General features: G+C 41.0%; 1 protein-coding gene across 2 annotated transcripts in view; it reads left to right on the forward strand.

Moving 5' to 3' along the window:
- The window catches only part of LEPR (leptin receptor), an 80,392-nt gene that overhangs the window by 231 nt on the left and 64,137 nt on the right, over positions 1–16,024 (forward strand). The window contains exons 1-3 of one of the 2 annotated variants that reach the window (XM_073643830.1): positions 6,148–6,170; positions 13,733–13,790; positions 15,489–15,800. In XM_073643830.1, coding sequence (XP_073499931.1) covers positions 13,754–13,790; positions 15,489–15,800 — 349 coding nt within the window. In that variant the 5' untranslated portion in view covers positions 6,148–6,170; positions 13,733–13,753. Of the gene's footprint in view, positions 1–6,147; positions 6,171–13,732; positions 13,791–15,488; positions 15,801–16,024 lie in introns of those variants that run through there. The other variant, XM_073643829.1, reaches the window with a different exon arrangement.

Here is a 16,024-nt window from a genome sequence, read left to right on the forward strand (position 1 = left end):
TTTGTCATTTGGCACAACTCTAGGTGTTATCTGCTGTATTAACCTTGGAAGCTATCTGCAGCAATAAAAAGATAAATGACAAATGCAGCTCTGCTACATTGTCCATAATTATACTTTAATAAGAGTTTATCAGAAAATCTGAATAATTGCATATTTTTTATATGTCAGTATTAATATCATGCTTTATAGTGTTAACTGTCAGAGCCTTGCAGTAACTATATATCATTATATTTAGGTAATAATAGCTTTCAATGTCAGCATATAAACTTATGTCATTGTTTACTGTTACTTGTCATATGCGCTATGTATATATTGTCTGATATCACACATTGTGTTATTGTTAGCTGTCAGGGTCATATACACATGGAGACTGCCAGCATCTTCCTATATACACTTGTTTATTTTTTACTATCAAAGTCAATATAAAGGCATGAATCTGTATCGTCACCTAAAATTGTGTATGTATTATAGTCATATATCCTACTGTATGCATCTATGTTCACTGGCAGCTGATGGCATGACTATATGTGTATGTGCTGAGCGTCAGTGTGAATGGTTGTCAAGTATCAGAAACTTTTAAGGCAGTCAGTAAGGAATGACTTTAGATGAGTTATAATAGAGAACTGAGTGCAAAATATAATTGGAAGAATACTAGAGACGGATTTATTGTATCCATATTATACCATACTGGAGGTAGATACAATGTATCATAATTATACTAGAGGTTGATACAATGTATCACTATTATACCAGAGGTGGATACAATATATCACTATTATAATAGACGTGGATACATTGTATCACTATTATAATAGAGATGGATACAATGTATGACAATTGGAACATACTAGAGGTAGATACATTGATTCAGTAGTAATATGCCATACTAGAGGTGGATATAATGTATCATTATTATAATTGAGGTGGATACAATGTATCACTAGTATAGTAAAGGTGGATACAATGAATCACTATTAAACTAGGGTTGTATACATTATTATACAAGAGGTGGATACAGTGCTTCACTATCATAGAAGAGGTAGAGATACAATGTATCAATATTGTACTAGAGGTGGATACAATGTATCACTACTATGTATCCACCGCTAGTATAGTAGTGATACATTGTATCCCCCTCTAGTATAATAGTGATACATCATGTCCACTGCTTGCATAATAGTGATATATTGTGGCCACCACTAGTATAATAGTGATACATCGTAGCCACCGCTAGTGATGGATCACTATTATACTGGTGATGGCTACGATATATCACTATTATACTAGCAGTGGATATGATGTATCACTATTATACTAGAGGGGATATGATGTATCACTATTATACTAGCAGTGGATATGATGTATCACTATTATACTAGAGGGGATACGATGTATCACTATTATACTAGAGGGGATACGATGTATCACTATTATACTAGCAGTGGATATGATGTATCATTATTATACTAGAGGTGATACGATGTATCACTATTATACTAGAGGGGATACGATGTATCACTATTATATTAGAGGTGGATACAATGTATCACTATTATACCATATAATTCAATCTCCACACCTGTATTTCAGGCTTCCATTCAGTCCAAGGGAACCGTGTGAGGTCCAGACGCTGTGGCTTTAATAAGAACACTAACATGCACCTATCTCTCACCATTGGCTGTGATCAGGCTTAGTCTTAAAGGTGTTGCATGAGATTAAAAAATATGGCTTCTGTAGAAGTAGCGCCATTCATGTCCACATGGAGGTGGCTGGTATTGCAGCACATCAGCATTGACATCAATACTGGACTAGAGGCAGCGCTGTCTGTGGCCTGTTTTTCTAATCTCATACAACCAGTTTAATTATTTACACCTTTTGTACCACGGTTATGTGTTATTATTACTTTATTTGCATTTTATATGGATCCAGTATTATTTACATATTACAAAGTCTTTTTTTTTTGGCTGCATAAATTAAAAGACTTGAGAGACTTTGGTTAGGATTGTATAACTAATGTCTTGGCAGCCATTTAATTTATTATTTATAGTGAAATTTTTTTGTTTGTGATTTGTAAATTTTAAGCCGTAGTGATAAAGATCAATGCTGGGATCTCGTTGATTGTTAGAAGCAATACCTCCAGATTTTCTATGAACCTGATTTCTTATACGAGACCTAATAAGGATACAATATTATATGCAGGAGAGGACATACCATTGGTGAAATCTGTGTGGCTGCAAAGGGGCCCAAGAGGTCAGGGCCACCACCACCTCCAAACAAGAGGAATTGTACATTATAATGAGCTAATGGACTACAAGGGGGCCATATATTGTTCTTGAACGGGGCCTCTTCTGACTGTGTCCGCTCCTGATTATGTGGTAGCTATGTAGTAACTGTGTTGAGTAGTAATGTCACTTGTATCACATGATCTGTGAGGAACGTTTCCTACAATCCAAACTCACAGTGCATTTTATTCCCTGCCCCACTGAACCCAAGGACCCCTCCAGAAACAGAAGTGACATGACATCACATTGCTGCTGGACATGACATCACTTTGCTGCTCACATGACATCACATTGTTGTTGGATATGACATGACATTGCTGCTGCACATGACATCACACTGCTGCTGGACGTGACATCACACTGCTGCTGGACGTGACATCACATTGCTGCTGGAAATGACATGACATTGCTGCTGCACATGACATCACACTGCTGCTGGACGTGACATCACACTGCTGCTGGACGTGACATCACATTGCTGCTGGGCATGACATCACATTATTGCTGGTCATGACATCACTTTGCTGCTGAACATGACATCACATTGCTCCTGGATGTAACATCACTTTGCTGCTGGACATGACATCAGATTGTTGCTGGACGTGACATCACATTGTTGCTGGACGTGACATCACATTATTGCTGGACATGACATCACTTTGCTGCTGGTCATGACATCACTTGGCTGCTGGACATGACATCACATTGTTTCTGCACATGACATCACATTGTTTCTGGACATGACATCACATCGTTGCTGGTCATGACATCACTTTGCTGCTGGACATGACTTCACATTATTACTGGTCATGACATCACTTTGCTGTTGGTCATAACATCCCATTGCTGCTGGACGTGACATCACATTGCTGCTGGACATTACATCACTTTGCTGCTCACATGACATCACATTGCTGTTGGATATTACATCACATTGCTGCTGCACATGACATCACATTGCGGCTGCACATGACATCACATTGCTGCTGCACATGACATCACATTGCTGTTGGACATAACATCCCATTGCTTTTGGACATGAAATCACTTTGCTTCTGGACGTGACATCACTTTGCTGCTCACATGACATCACATTGCTGGTGGTCATAACATCCCATTGCTGCTGGACGTGACATCACATTGCTGCTGGACATTACATCACTTTGCTGCTCACATGACATCACATAGCGGTTGGATATGACATCACATTGCTGCTGCACATGACATCACTTTGCCTTTGGACATGACATCACTTTGCTGCTGGACATGACGTCACATTATTGCTGGACATGACATCACTTTGCTGCTGGTCATGACATCACTTGGCTGCTGGACATGACATCACATTGCTGTTGGATATTACATCACATTGCTGCTGCACATGACATCACATTGCTGCACATGACAACACATTGCTTCTGGACATGACATCACTTTGCTTCTGGACATGACATCACTTTGCTGCTGGACATGACATCGCATTGCTGGTGGACATGACATCACATTGCTTCTGGACATGACATCACATTGTTGCTGGACATGACATCACATTGCTGCTAGACATGACATCACATTGCTGCTGGATATGACATCACATTGCTGCTGGACATGACATCACATTGCTGCTGGACATGACATCACTTTGCTGCTGGACATTACATCACATTGCTTCTGGACATGACATCACTTTGCTGCTAGGCATGACATCACATTGCTTCTGGACATGAAATCACATTGCTTCTGGACATGACATCACTTTGCTGCTGGACATGACATCACATTGTTGCTGGACATAACATCACATTGCTGCTGGACATGACATCACTTTGCTGCTGGACATGACATCACATTATTGCTGGGCATGACATCACCTTGCTGCTGGATATGACATCACCTTGCTGCTGGATATAACACATTGCTGCTGGACATGACATGACATTGCTGCTGGACATGACACCACTTTGCTGTAGAGGTGACATTAATTTGCTGCTGGGCGTGACATCACTTTGCTGCTGGACATGACATCATTTTGCTACTGGACGTGACATCACATTATTGCTGGGCATGACATCACTTTGCTGCTGAACATGACGTCACATTGCTGCTGGACATGACATCACATTGCGGTTGGATATGACATCACATTGCTGCTGAACATAACATCCCATTGCTGCTGGACATGACATCACATTGCTGCTGGACATTATATCACTTTGCTGCTCACATGACATCACATTGCTGTTGGATATTACATCACATTGCTGCTGCACATGACATCACATTGCTGGACATGACATCACTTTGCTGCTGGACATGACATCACTTTGCTGCTGGACATGACATCGCATTGCTGGTGGACATGACATCACATTGCTTCTGGACATGACATCACATTGTTGCTGGACATGACATCACATTGCTGCTAGACATGACATCACATTGCTGCTGGATATGACATCACTTTGCTGCTGGACATTACATCACATTGCTGCTGGACATGACATCACTTTGCTGCTGGACATGACATCACATTGTTGCTGGACATGACATCACATTATTGCTGGTCATGACATCACTTTGCTGCTGGTCATGACATCACTTTGCTGCTGGACATGACATCACTTTGCTGCTGGATATGACATCACTTTGCTGCTGGACATGACATGACATTGCTGCTGGACATGACATCACTTTGCTGCTGGATATGACATCACTTTGCTGCTGGACATGACATGACATTGCTGCTGGACATGACATCACTTTGCTGCTGGACATGACATCACTTTGCTGCTGGACATGACATCACATTGCTGCTGGACATGACATCACTTTGCTGCTGGACATTACATCACATTGCTGCTGGACATGACATCACTTTGCTGCTGGACATGACATCACATTGTTGCTGGACATGACATCACATTATTGCTGGTCATGACATCACTTTGCTGCTGGTCATGACATCACTTTGCTGCTGGACATGACATCACTTTGCTGCTGGATATGACATCACTTTGCTGCTGGACATGACATTTCTGCTGGACATGACATCACATTGTTGCTGGACATTACATCACATTATTGCTGGTCATGACATCACTTTGCTGCTGGTCTTGATATCACTTTGCTGGTCATGACATCACTTTGCTGCTAGACATGACATCACATTGCTTCTGGACATGAAATCACATTGTTGCAGGACATGACATCACTTTGCTGCTAGGCATGACATCACATTGCTTCTGGACATGAAATCACATTGCTTCTGGACATGACATCACTTTGCTGCTGGACATGACATCACATTGTTGCTGGACATAACATCACATTGCTGCTGGACATGACATCACTTTGCTGCTGGACATGACATCACATTATTGCTGGGCATGACATCACCTTGCTGCTGGATATGACAACACATTGCTGCTGGACATGACATCACCTTGCTGCTGGATATGACAACACATTGCTGCTGGACATGACATCACATTGCTGCTGGACATGACACCACTTTGCTGCTGGACATGACATTAATTTGCTGCTGGACGTGACATCACTTTGCTGCTGGACATGACATCATTTTGCTGCTGGACGTGACATCACATTATTGCTGGGCATGACATCACTTTGCTGCTGGATATGACATCACATTGCTCCTGGACATGACACCACTTTGCTGCTGGACGTGACATCACATTGCTGCTGGACGTGACATTACTTTTCTGCTGGACGTGACATCACTTTGCACTCATGCAGTTTTATAATACAAAATAAAAGGAAAATGTTATTAATAAATCCCTTTTTTCTTCAATGCAGTATGTTTATCAGCTGGAAAAAAAGTTATCAAAGTATTTAAGTATCTGTTGAATAGAAACAGTCAGCAAGAAGGTAATTAGCATCTTATTGTATTAATGTGTTTAGGACACTGTATCTGCGGTAGACTAAGAACACGGTTGTCCTTTCCCCTTTCAATGTGGATTCAGTCTATAAATCTGATCTAGTCATTTATATGAAGGTTCGTTAGGAAGATGTTAATGAGCTCTGATAACTGAGAGTTTTATAGAGCGGCACCTGCTTGTGAAATAATGAGTATTCATTCAGTGATTTGCCTGGATATCGATGCTTCCCGGAATTCAAGGGGAATCATGTTACCAGCCCGCTGTGATTTATACAGAAGGGCTGGGACAGACAGTAGCACAACAACTTTCCAGGGGCTTCTTCATTTGCATGTGATGATGATGTCATTATTAGATCACCATGAATTCAAAGACAGTGACCTCATGACCCAAAATAAGTTAAAATCACCAAGATTAGCTAATCAGTCAGTGGCAGAGGAAAGATTAATCATTTAACAACATTTTGATTTAATATATGTGCAGAGTAATGCAGAAACATAGCAGACAGACAAATTATTATAATTTAGCTCTATCACCCCTAGGGGGAGCTCACTGCATACAACTCACGCATTGAACTCAGTAATAAATATGTATGCGGTAAGCTCCCCTTAGTGGTGGCTGCAGACAGAATTGAATAATTTAAAGGGAAACTGTCAGGTAATTGACAGGTCTCTCCCTAGGTACACAACAGGTAGAGATTTGTCAATCACCTGCAGACGTGCTAAGAAGAGCCGGTCGGGGATGGAGCCAGACTATTCTGGTCTCCAGCTATGCTCCTCGACTGGATCTTCAAAGTATTTATCATACCTGACTGCAATCGTGCAACCAGTCTGTGATTCATGCTCCCTGCGGTTTGGGTTCCCTTTAACCTTGAACCATCTTAGTTAATTATAACTTGCATTGTATTGTACTTCTTCTTTATTTCGGATGCAATATCTGCACTTAAAATTTACTGCAAATCTGCCTAATTTCTGCTCATGACCTAAGAGATAGAAGAATTAAAGGTTTTGTGCAGGATTAGAAGGGCATGGTTGCTTTCTTTAAGAAACAGCACCACACCTAAATATGGTTTGGTCTGGTATTGCAGCTTTGCTCCATTGAAGTTAATAACGGATGAGCTATGAAGAAGTTTTGCATTGTTGTTTTTTTTCTCTATGCTGCTTCACTTGCTAACCCTGGACGCTTTTCTGATGTTCTGTTACTCGTCACCACTAGGGGACATCAGTTTACTTTTGCGTGTGGCTTTTATTGACCAACATAGGATTCTAGTATGGATCGCCCCCTGTAGGTGACAAGAGGCAACACAACTTTTTTAAACGCTGCATTTTAGAAATTGTGATAAATCTTGTAGAAATGTTATTTTGTTTATAGCAGTGGAGGTTTTGTAAATTAACCAGAGAACGAACATGGAAATCTTACTCACCATATTTACCTTCCTCTTGGTAGAATATTAATCGATATGGAAAGGTCTCTGTTATTTGCTCAGGTTCAATATTACAAAGCTTTTAGGAGAACCGGGGACATATTTTCTAACTAGCACTTAATTGCTTCACCTGCAGAATAAGCGCAGCATGGACCTGGCAGGACGAGATGGTAATGAGCACCATCATACCTGCTTTCGCCTGACTTCCTCCATTATAGATGCGAATGTTACATTTTACTTGTGTCAAATAAGAACTTTACTGTAAAACCAGCCAGGACTACTGGGAAAAAAGCAAAACTAGAACAGGACGCGAAGTGCATGGTGCAGAAGTCCCTGCTGGGAGGCGTGCATTAAGGTTAGCAGGTCAGCCATTTAAAGGAAGGCAGCATGAGAGCATTATACAGAAGGCAAAGAAACCGCTTTGCAAATAACATAACTCTAGGCATACAGTACCTGCGGCAAGAGATGTTGGACCTGCCTCCCACGCGTTTCGTGACTTTTCCATGTTGGCTGTTGTTAGTGATGTAAGGTGTTTTGGTCCATAGCTCCCTACAGAACATAATCTGGAGGTGTGAGATTGGATGACCATGGTGGCCCTATGTCCCTAAACATTAATTTATCCCCAAGACATTGCACATGGAAACTACAGAGAAGCCAGCTGTGTATGCAGCAACATTATCCTGATAGGAAAGTGAACGGTCTGATGAAAAGGCCACAAGATCAGTCCTTAATATTGCACCGTGCTTATGATCCACGGTGCAATAATCTGTGTAATGTTTTAATGTGGACCTCCCTTTTAGCATTGCGCTAATTGAGTTCTCCGCCTGCCTAGTGGCATCTGCAGGCACAGAGAATATTGGCATTAAAAGGGGTTGTCCCAAAAACAACCTTCATCCCTTATTTACAGGGTAATAGGTAATATATGTATGATCACTCTGGGTCTGGTTGCTGAGACCCCCACAATCCCCAGAACAGAAGTCCCGAAGCCCCTTGTGTGACTGAACATGTACAACCACCACGCTTATAGACAGCAAATAGATCACTGGTTGCACATGCTCACTACCACTCCATTCACACAGGACTTTGGTACCTACTTTCTCTTGGTTGGTGGGGATCCCCAGCGAACAAACATTTATCACCCATCCACAGGATTTATGTCGTTAAGGGAACAACCCTTTTAAAAGGAGTTTGCTTCAGACAATTCTGTCTCTTCTTGATAAGCTGATCAAAGGATGTCCAATACTAATAATGCACTGTAATTTGTATGCACTTATCCTCTGTTCAGTTTTCATGCAGCACCCCCACAGGAGAAATGAGGTATTACATGATTCCTATTGAAATGAATAAACTGTCTGTATAAAGCACATACATTCTGAGTCCTCCAAAGTACAAGATGTCATTTGTACTTTATAATCCATGAGGATCTTAATGAGGGACCATTATATTTTTTTAAAATCTCCAAATATGATTGAAAAGGGAGCAAACCTTTTAACCCGTGTTGAGTTTTCATTGAAACCGTAATCCAAAGACATAGATTGAAGCTCCTTGACATCCAATTTGTTCTCAAGACCCTCCGTTGTCTCTTATAGACCTGCTGTCCTCTAATGTGACACTGGAGTCTTTGGACCCCACCAAGCACTAGGGATTAATAATAATTCCCCCCTCTGCCATCTATGTATTCGTTATCGAAGTGCATCTTGTAGCTATTATTTTTCTTTTTTTCTTGAAAATGACGTCAACTTGTATTATGAAATGAAAGGACCTCAAAAAGTCACATTTCCCTGCTTGGAAAGGACAGAACATCGTGTCTCTCAGGTTGTTTGAAAGGGAAATAATGAGAGTAATGACAATGATTATATCTGTAACTGCTTACCAGCCCTTTAATCGGCTTTTTGTAATTTGTATATTGCCAATTAGACTGAGCTTGAACGTTAAATTATTCTTCCATCTGGAAGAGTTTTATAATAAGAATTCAGCTGAGGAGATCGAACGCCTGCGACCTGGGAGATACGGATGATGGTTCTGTCAAATCGGTCCTCAGATTATGAAATTGATTCTTGTTATCAGTATGAATTGATGTCTTTTGAGGGCTTTCAGAATATCAATTATTTTTACAAGTCACCATCAAGGGAAGTGGAGAACCTCCCTTGATATTGGTCCTCGAGGGTCTTATAGATAATGAGGACACCAGACGTTACTGTCTTAAGACAAGGATATCATAAATGCAGAACGGTATGTGATGCTTCAGGATATTAGTGGGATCACCTTGGCATTGAGATTCTTCCATCCAGGAGATCCAGAGATCATGCATAGAAATCCAGAGATGTACATGAATCAAAGTATCTGAAATTCAAGCCTTGTGAGCTCCAAAGTTATTTTTGCCATTAAGGGCAAGGGAGGTACAGAGGTCTAGTCCAGGGGCAGCAGCTGTGACTGATATAGGACCATGGACTCAAGATGTAATCTGTTGGATAAGGTCCAACAAATCATGTAAGGTATCTATCTATCTATCTATTATTTTTATTTATTTTTAGAGCACCATTGAGTCCATGGCCTGTATATGAGAAGGAGTTACATGCAAAATAACAAATAAAGATTACAATGAACAAACTAACAATGACAGATCTTGCAGGCTTACAGTCTACAGGATAATGGGAAGGAGACAGTAGATTGGGGATTACAGCAGCTCCGGTGGTGGTGAGGTGGCAGCTCTGGTGGTACTGAGGCGGCAGCTCCAGTGGTGGTGAGGCGGCAGCTCCGGTGGTGGTGAGGCGGCAGCTCCGGTGGTACTGAGGCGGCAGCTCCAGTGGTGGTGAGGCGGCAGCTCCGGTGGTGGTGAGGCGGCAGCTCCGGTGGTACTGAGGCGGCAGCTCCAGTGGTGGTGAGGCGGCAGCTCCGGTGGTACTGAGGCGGCAGCTCCAGTGGTGGTGAGGCGGCAGCTCCGGTGGTACTGAGGCGGCAGCTCCAGTGGTGGTGAGGCGGCAGCTCCAGTGGTGGTGAGGCGGCAGCTCCGGTGGTGGTGAGGTGGCAGCTCCGGTGGTACTGAGGCGGCAGCTCCAGTGGTGGTGAGGCGGCAGCTCCGGTGGTGGTGAGGCGGCAGCTCCGGTGGTGTTGAGGCGGCTGCTCCGGTGGTGGTGAGGCGGCAGCTCCGGTGGTGGTGAGGTGACAACGGGGTCATTGCAGGCTGTAGCTTTCTTGAAGACATATGTTTTCAAGTTCCTTCTGAAAGTTCCGAATGTGGTGGTAATTGGACATGCTGGGGCACAGAAGTCCAGAGGATGCGGGGATACCCAAGTTAAGTCTTGAAGGTGATTGGGTGAGGAATGTATAAGTGTGGTGGAGAGAAAGACGTCTTGGGAGGATGGAGATCTATCTATCTACAAAAGCACCTCCTAACAGAATACATCAGTACTCGGTATACGCTAAGATGTCTGAAAATACTGTATATATGAAATGTAAACGGCATTACTTATACTTATAAAATGAAAGTACTTCTTAGCGCACAAATGGGCCAATTCATGTGATCACATCAGTCACAACAAGGCGACCGCCCTTTGATAGAACCCTAAAACCTAATCTCTATCAAACATGCCTCTCCTGAATTAAAAGCTGACAAATCTAAATGACAGGTAGGATCCAGCACTAATTAAAAACAGCCTTAGGCTGATGGGAGGAGCTCAGCCAACTATTGAGGCAGTCACCATCTACAAATGGGAGCTACAAAAAAAAAAAACTGTTCAGCATCTGCTTACAGAATAAAGCAAGTGTGAACAGGTACAAGTTGCTTTGACTGCATAATATACAAACAAAAGAATACAGCCGCCTTTGTAAGTGCTAAGATGTATGTTGTATCTATCTATCTATCTATCTTTCTATCTATCTCTGTACAGGTGCATCTCACTAAATTAGAATATCATCAAAAATTTAATTTATTTCAGATCTTCAATGCAAAAAGTGAAAGTCATATATTATATAGAGTCATTACAAACAGAGTGATCTATTTCAAGTGTTTATTTCTGTTAATGTTGATGATTATGGCTTACAGCCAATGAAAACACAAAAGTCATCATCTCAGTAAATTAAAATAATTAGCAAAAAACACCTGCAAAGGCTTCCTAAGTGTTTGAAACGGTCCCTTAGTCTGTTTCAGTAGGCTCCACAATCATGGGGAAGACTGCTGACTTGACAGATGTCCAAAAGGCAGTCATTGACATACTCCACAAGGTCCCAGAGTTCCAATTTTCATTTGGAAATCAAGGTCCCAGAGTCTGGAGGAAGAGTGGAGAGGCCACAATCCAAGCTGCTGGAGGTCTAGTGTGAAGTTTCCACAATCAGTGATGGTTTGGGGGCCATGTCATCTGCTGGTGGAGGTCCATTGTGTTTTATCAAGACTAAAGTCAGCGCAGCCGTCTACCAGGACATTTTAGAGCACTTCATGCTTCCCTCTGCCAACAAGCTTTTTGGAGATGGAAATTTCATTCTCCAGCAAGACTTGGCCCCTGTACACACTGCCAAAAGTACCAATACCTGGTTTACACACAACAGTATCACAGTGCATGATTGGCCTGAAAACTCGCCTGACCTTAACCCCATAGAAATTCTATGCGGTATTGACAAGAGGAAGATGAGAGACACCAGAGCCAACAATGCAGACGAGCTGAAGGCTGCTATCAAAGCCACCTGGGCTCCATAACACCTCAGCAGGGCCACAGGCTGATCCCTCCATGCCATGCCGCATTGATGCAGTAATTGATGCAAAAGGAGCCCGACCAAGTATTGAGGGCATTTACTGAACATACAATTTAGAAGGACAACATTTCGGATTTTAATAACATTTTTCAAGCTGTTGTTATAAAGTATTCTAATTTACTGAGATAATGACTTTTGTGTTTTTATTGGCTGTAAGCCATAATCATGAACATTAACAGAAATAAACACGTAAAATAGATCACTCTGTTTGTAATGACTCTATATAATATATGACTTTCACTTTTTGCATTGAAGAACTGAAATAAATTAACTTTTTGATGATATTCTAATTTAGTGAGATGCACCTGTCTATCTATCTATCTATCTATCTATCTATCTATCTATCTATCTATCTATCTATCTATCTATCCATCTATCTATCTATCACTGTTTACCTTTACCAACTTTAGCTTTCATTTAATAGAGAGGAAACCTGCAGCGGCCATGTACTTACTTCTATATACATCAATACTTATGCTATACCTGCAGGGGGGATTCCCATTGACATTGAATCAGTGCGGTATTGGAGTTAATGTTGCAATTCTTTTATAATGTAACAAATTCCATTTCTACTATAATCCTGCAACCTGAAAACAATAAGAAAGTCTTCACAAGTGACTCCTCAGGGGGCTTGCAAGTGACTCGATTTTTAATGAGATACAGAAGGACTGGCTCTATGTTATGTCCGGCTTTACAACCTTTGCATCTCAAATAAGAAATAAACCATCTTAACTAAAAATCTGCTGTTTTGTTTACAGCTCCAGTACAATTCAATTTGTCTCCATGGTAACAGACTACAAACGCACTTTGTGTAGTCTGATCTTACAGTCACACTCCCTCCTCATTTGTACCCTAGGGAATGAATATCTTGATGATATTGGTTGTCACTCAATTTTCTTAGAGACTGATATAACTAATTAATATTTTTAAAGCTGAAATGCCAAGGTGTTTGCTATTTTCTAGTCTCTTACTTAGAATTACAATCAATGACATTTTCTTTCAGTGGTCACTTCTTTTGTGTGGTGAGATAGTTCTTTCTAATTAAGCTTCTATAGGTCCCTGTTGTTCATTGCATACGGTGTATCAGATCTCACATGTACATTACTCATTCACCACAGCTCTTTATCACTGCATACAAATAACCCCCAACCCTCAGAGCAGCAATCTGCAGGAAACATAACTCACCTGAATTAATATGATAATTAGATAAGACCCGAGGAGCGGGATGGGGGCAGGGGTCAATCACACAGGTGTTAATCTGGATCCTACTGACAGGGAATAGATTAATCAATAAGCCTTGCATGCGGCAGGAATGTTAATGTGGGGTCATGAAGAAAGTTTACTGCTCTTCTGTGTTAAAATAATGACATATTGTATTTCAGGTTTGTCATTAAGAAAAAGACATGGTCCTAAGATGGATATTGGCAGCTCTACTTCAAGGTAAAAAAAAGATCTATCTATCCATCTATCTATCTTTTCATCTATCTATCTATTTATTTCTATTCATCTAGATCCAAAAAAGCCCAGGCAACACTCCAATAATTCAAATATAAAAAGGTGTAGTTTTATTTGCCTATGTGCAAAAGCAGTAACATTTAGCTTCCAGATATTTGAGCCATTTTTGCTTGCATTTTTTGGATCTTTATAAGTTTTGTGGGTGACAATTAAGAGATGTGCACCAACTGCTTTTTGGGACAAGTGCCGCTTTGGTGATTTTTGGGACAAGTGCAGCTTCCACTTTTCATTCTTTCTTTCTTTCTTTCTTTCTCTCTTTCTTTTTTTTTTATCTATTTATGTTTTTCTATTTTTCTATCTGTAATCCTCGATCTTTACATGTGTCTATTTCTATCTATCTATTGTTCTATACCTACCGGAGTTTAATTTTTGGGGGGCATATTAACTTAAAAACAATGTTAAATCCCCAAGGCCTGGATGTTACTGTGTTGCCACTTGTGATATACACACATATTCACATATTTGATGCTATTGTCATATGACTGGGTCCTAATGAACTGGTGACTTGATAGACTGAATACTTTCTGCCATCACCGTGTGTAAAGTGGGTGATTAGCAGAGCTGTTATGTGACATGAACAATCTGCACTCACAGACCATCACACTCATAAACCGCTTATTAATATACTGGTAGGTTGATTGTTCGGCTCTGTTCCCTGGCTGAGCGTCACAGTGTGTGAGGAAATAGAAAATACAGTTTGAGATTTCTTATTTCAATATTTTCCACCGAGATTTTACTATCTGCGTGAAAATGTGTAATGCTGAAGACTCCGTTCTGTTGAATAGTGATTGTTATGGGTGGAATTGGACATAGCTGGGCCCCATAATAACTATGTGTAAGGGCGTACGCCATAGGCTGTGCACAACAGTCACTTTTCAGGATGGGATTTATAATCTATTCTGCTAATTTTACATCTTGCAGCAGAATTCTAATTGCAGCTTTGGGGGTGACTAGAGTATATGAAATTATATAATTCAGATCATAAAACTATAAACAACAAAGCAACTTTGTTAACTTTGAATAATGTCCTACTGTTATGTGCATACAGCTCTTATGCAGATCTATGCATCTTCATGGTTACAGAACAAACTGTGTGTAGTCTGATCCCGCAGTCTTGTGTTACTTCACTGCCTCTTCCCCGTCTTCTTAAAGGGAGGGATGGAACAGACTGACTGCTGGGTCAGACTACACACAAGGTTTGCTTGGACTCTGTAACCATACAGCAGTCGGAGATTTTTAATCAAGACTGATTGTAAAGCTGCTTCATTTTTTGTCCTGGATACATTGGATAATTTAAACAGATAATTGCATACCCTTTAATTAAGTATCATGTGACATCTCAGATTATGATTGCCTTACATTTAAAGATCAAAGATCATTGTGGGGAAACTTCTGCTTTAATAGAGGAAGGGGTTGAATACTTTTTCACATCACTGTAGATCTACACAGTAACAAAGGGGAGACTTCCTGAGACCTGTAACAAGGCAAAGTATCTGAAATGCTATAGATCAGTCAGCTGTCAGCGCATGTTGGGAGTTGTAGTTTTCCAACATCTGCAGGGCTACAGGTTAGAGGCCGCTGCTATAGATTAATCCCCTAATAATGATTACTCTTTCATTCTAGACTGTCTGACAATATCCATCATATCGTCTGAGGTGCACATAATTCCTCCTCCAGGAGTTTATCTCTCTTACCTATTGACTAATGCAACTGCATATTCTGCACCGCTGAGAGGTCTGAAACCAGAAGAGTCCACAGAGCAGCAAGGAGAAGTACAGCAGAGAAACGTCTCATGTATCCAAGCAGAACACAACAGAACTGCAGAATATGGCGTCCTGTGTCTGTGGAATGGGACCGGGCACGATGCTGACACAATGGCGCGGGATTATGTGGTGTTCAAGAAGATTATGTTCCCTTCAGATTCACATGTAATAGGTGTGTGGGTAATGTACAACAAAACTATGCAAATAAATATTGTGTCCAGAGATACATCCTGTATTATGCTTCAGAGCTGCACTCACTATTCAGTTGTTTGTTAGCAAACATCAGATGATTTGACAGATTTCCCAAAATGCAAATCACCACAAGATCTGTGCAGACACAGACCAAGCAGGGAATGCTGGGGGATTTCTTCTTTTAAGTCTGCAAAATTATTAGTG

Source organism: Phyllobates terribilis, unplaced genomic scaffold (genome assembly GCF_046119375.1).
Source record: "Phyllobates terribilis strain yellow unplaced genomic scaffold, ASM4611937v1 Scaffold_8__6_contigs__length_399053987, whole genome shotgun sequence".
Lineage (NCBI taxonomy): Eukaryota > Metazoa > Chordata > Amphibia > Anura > Dendrobatidae > Phyllobates > Phyllobates terribilis.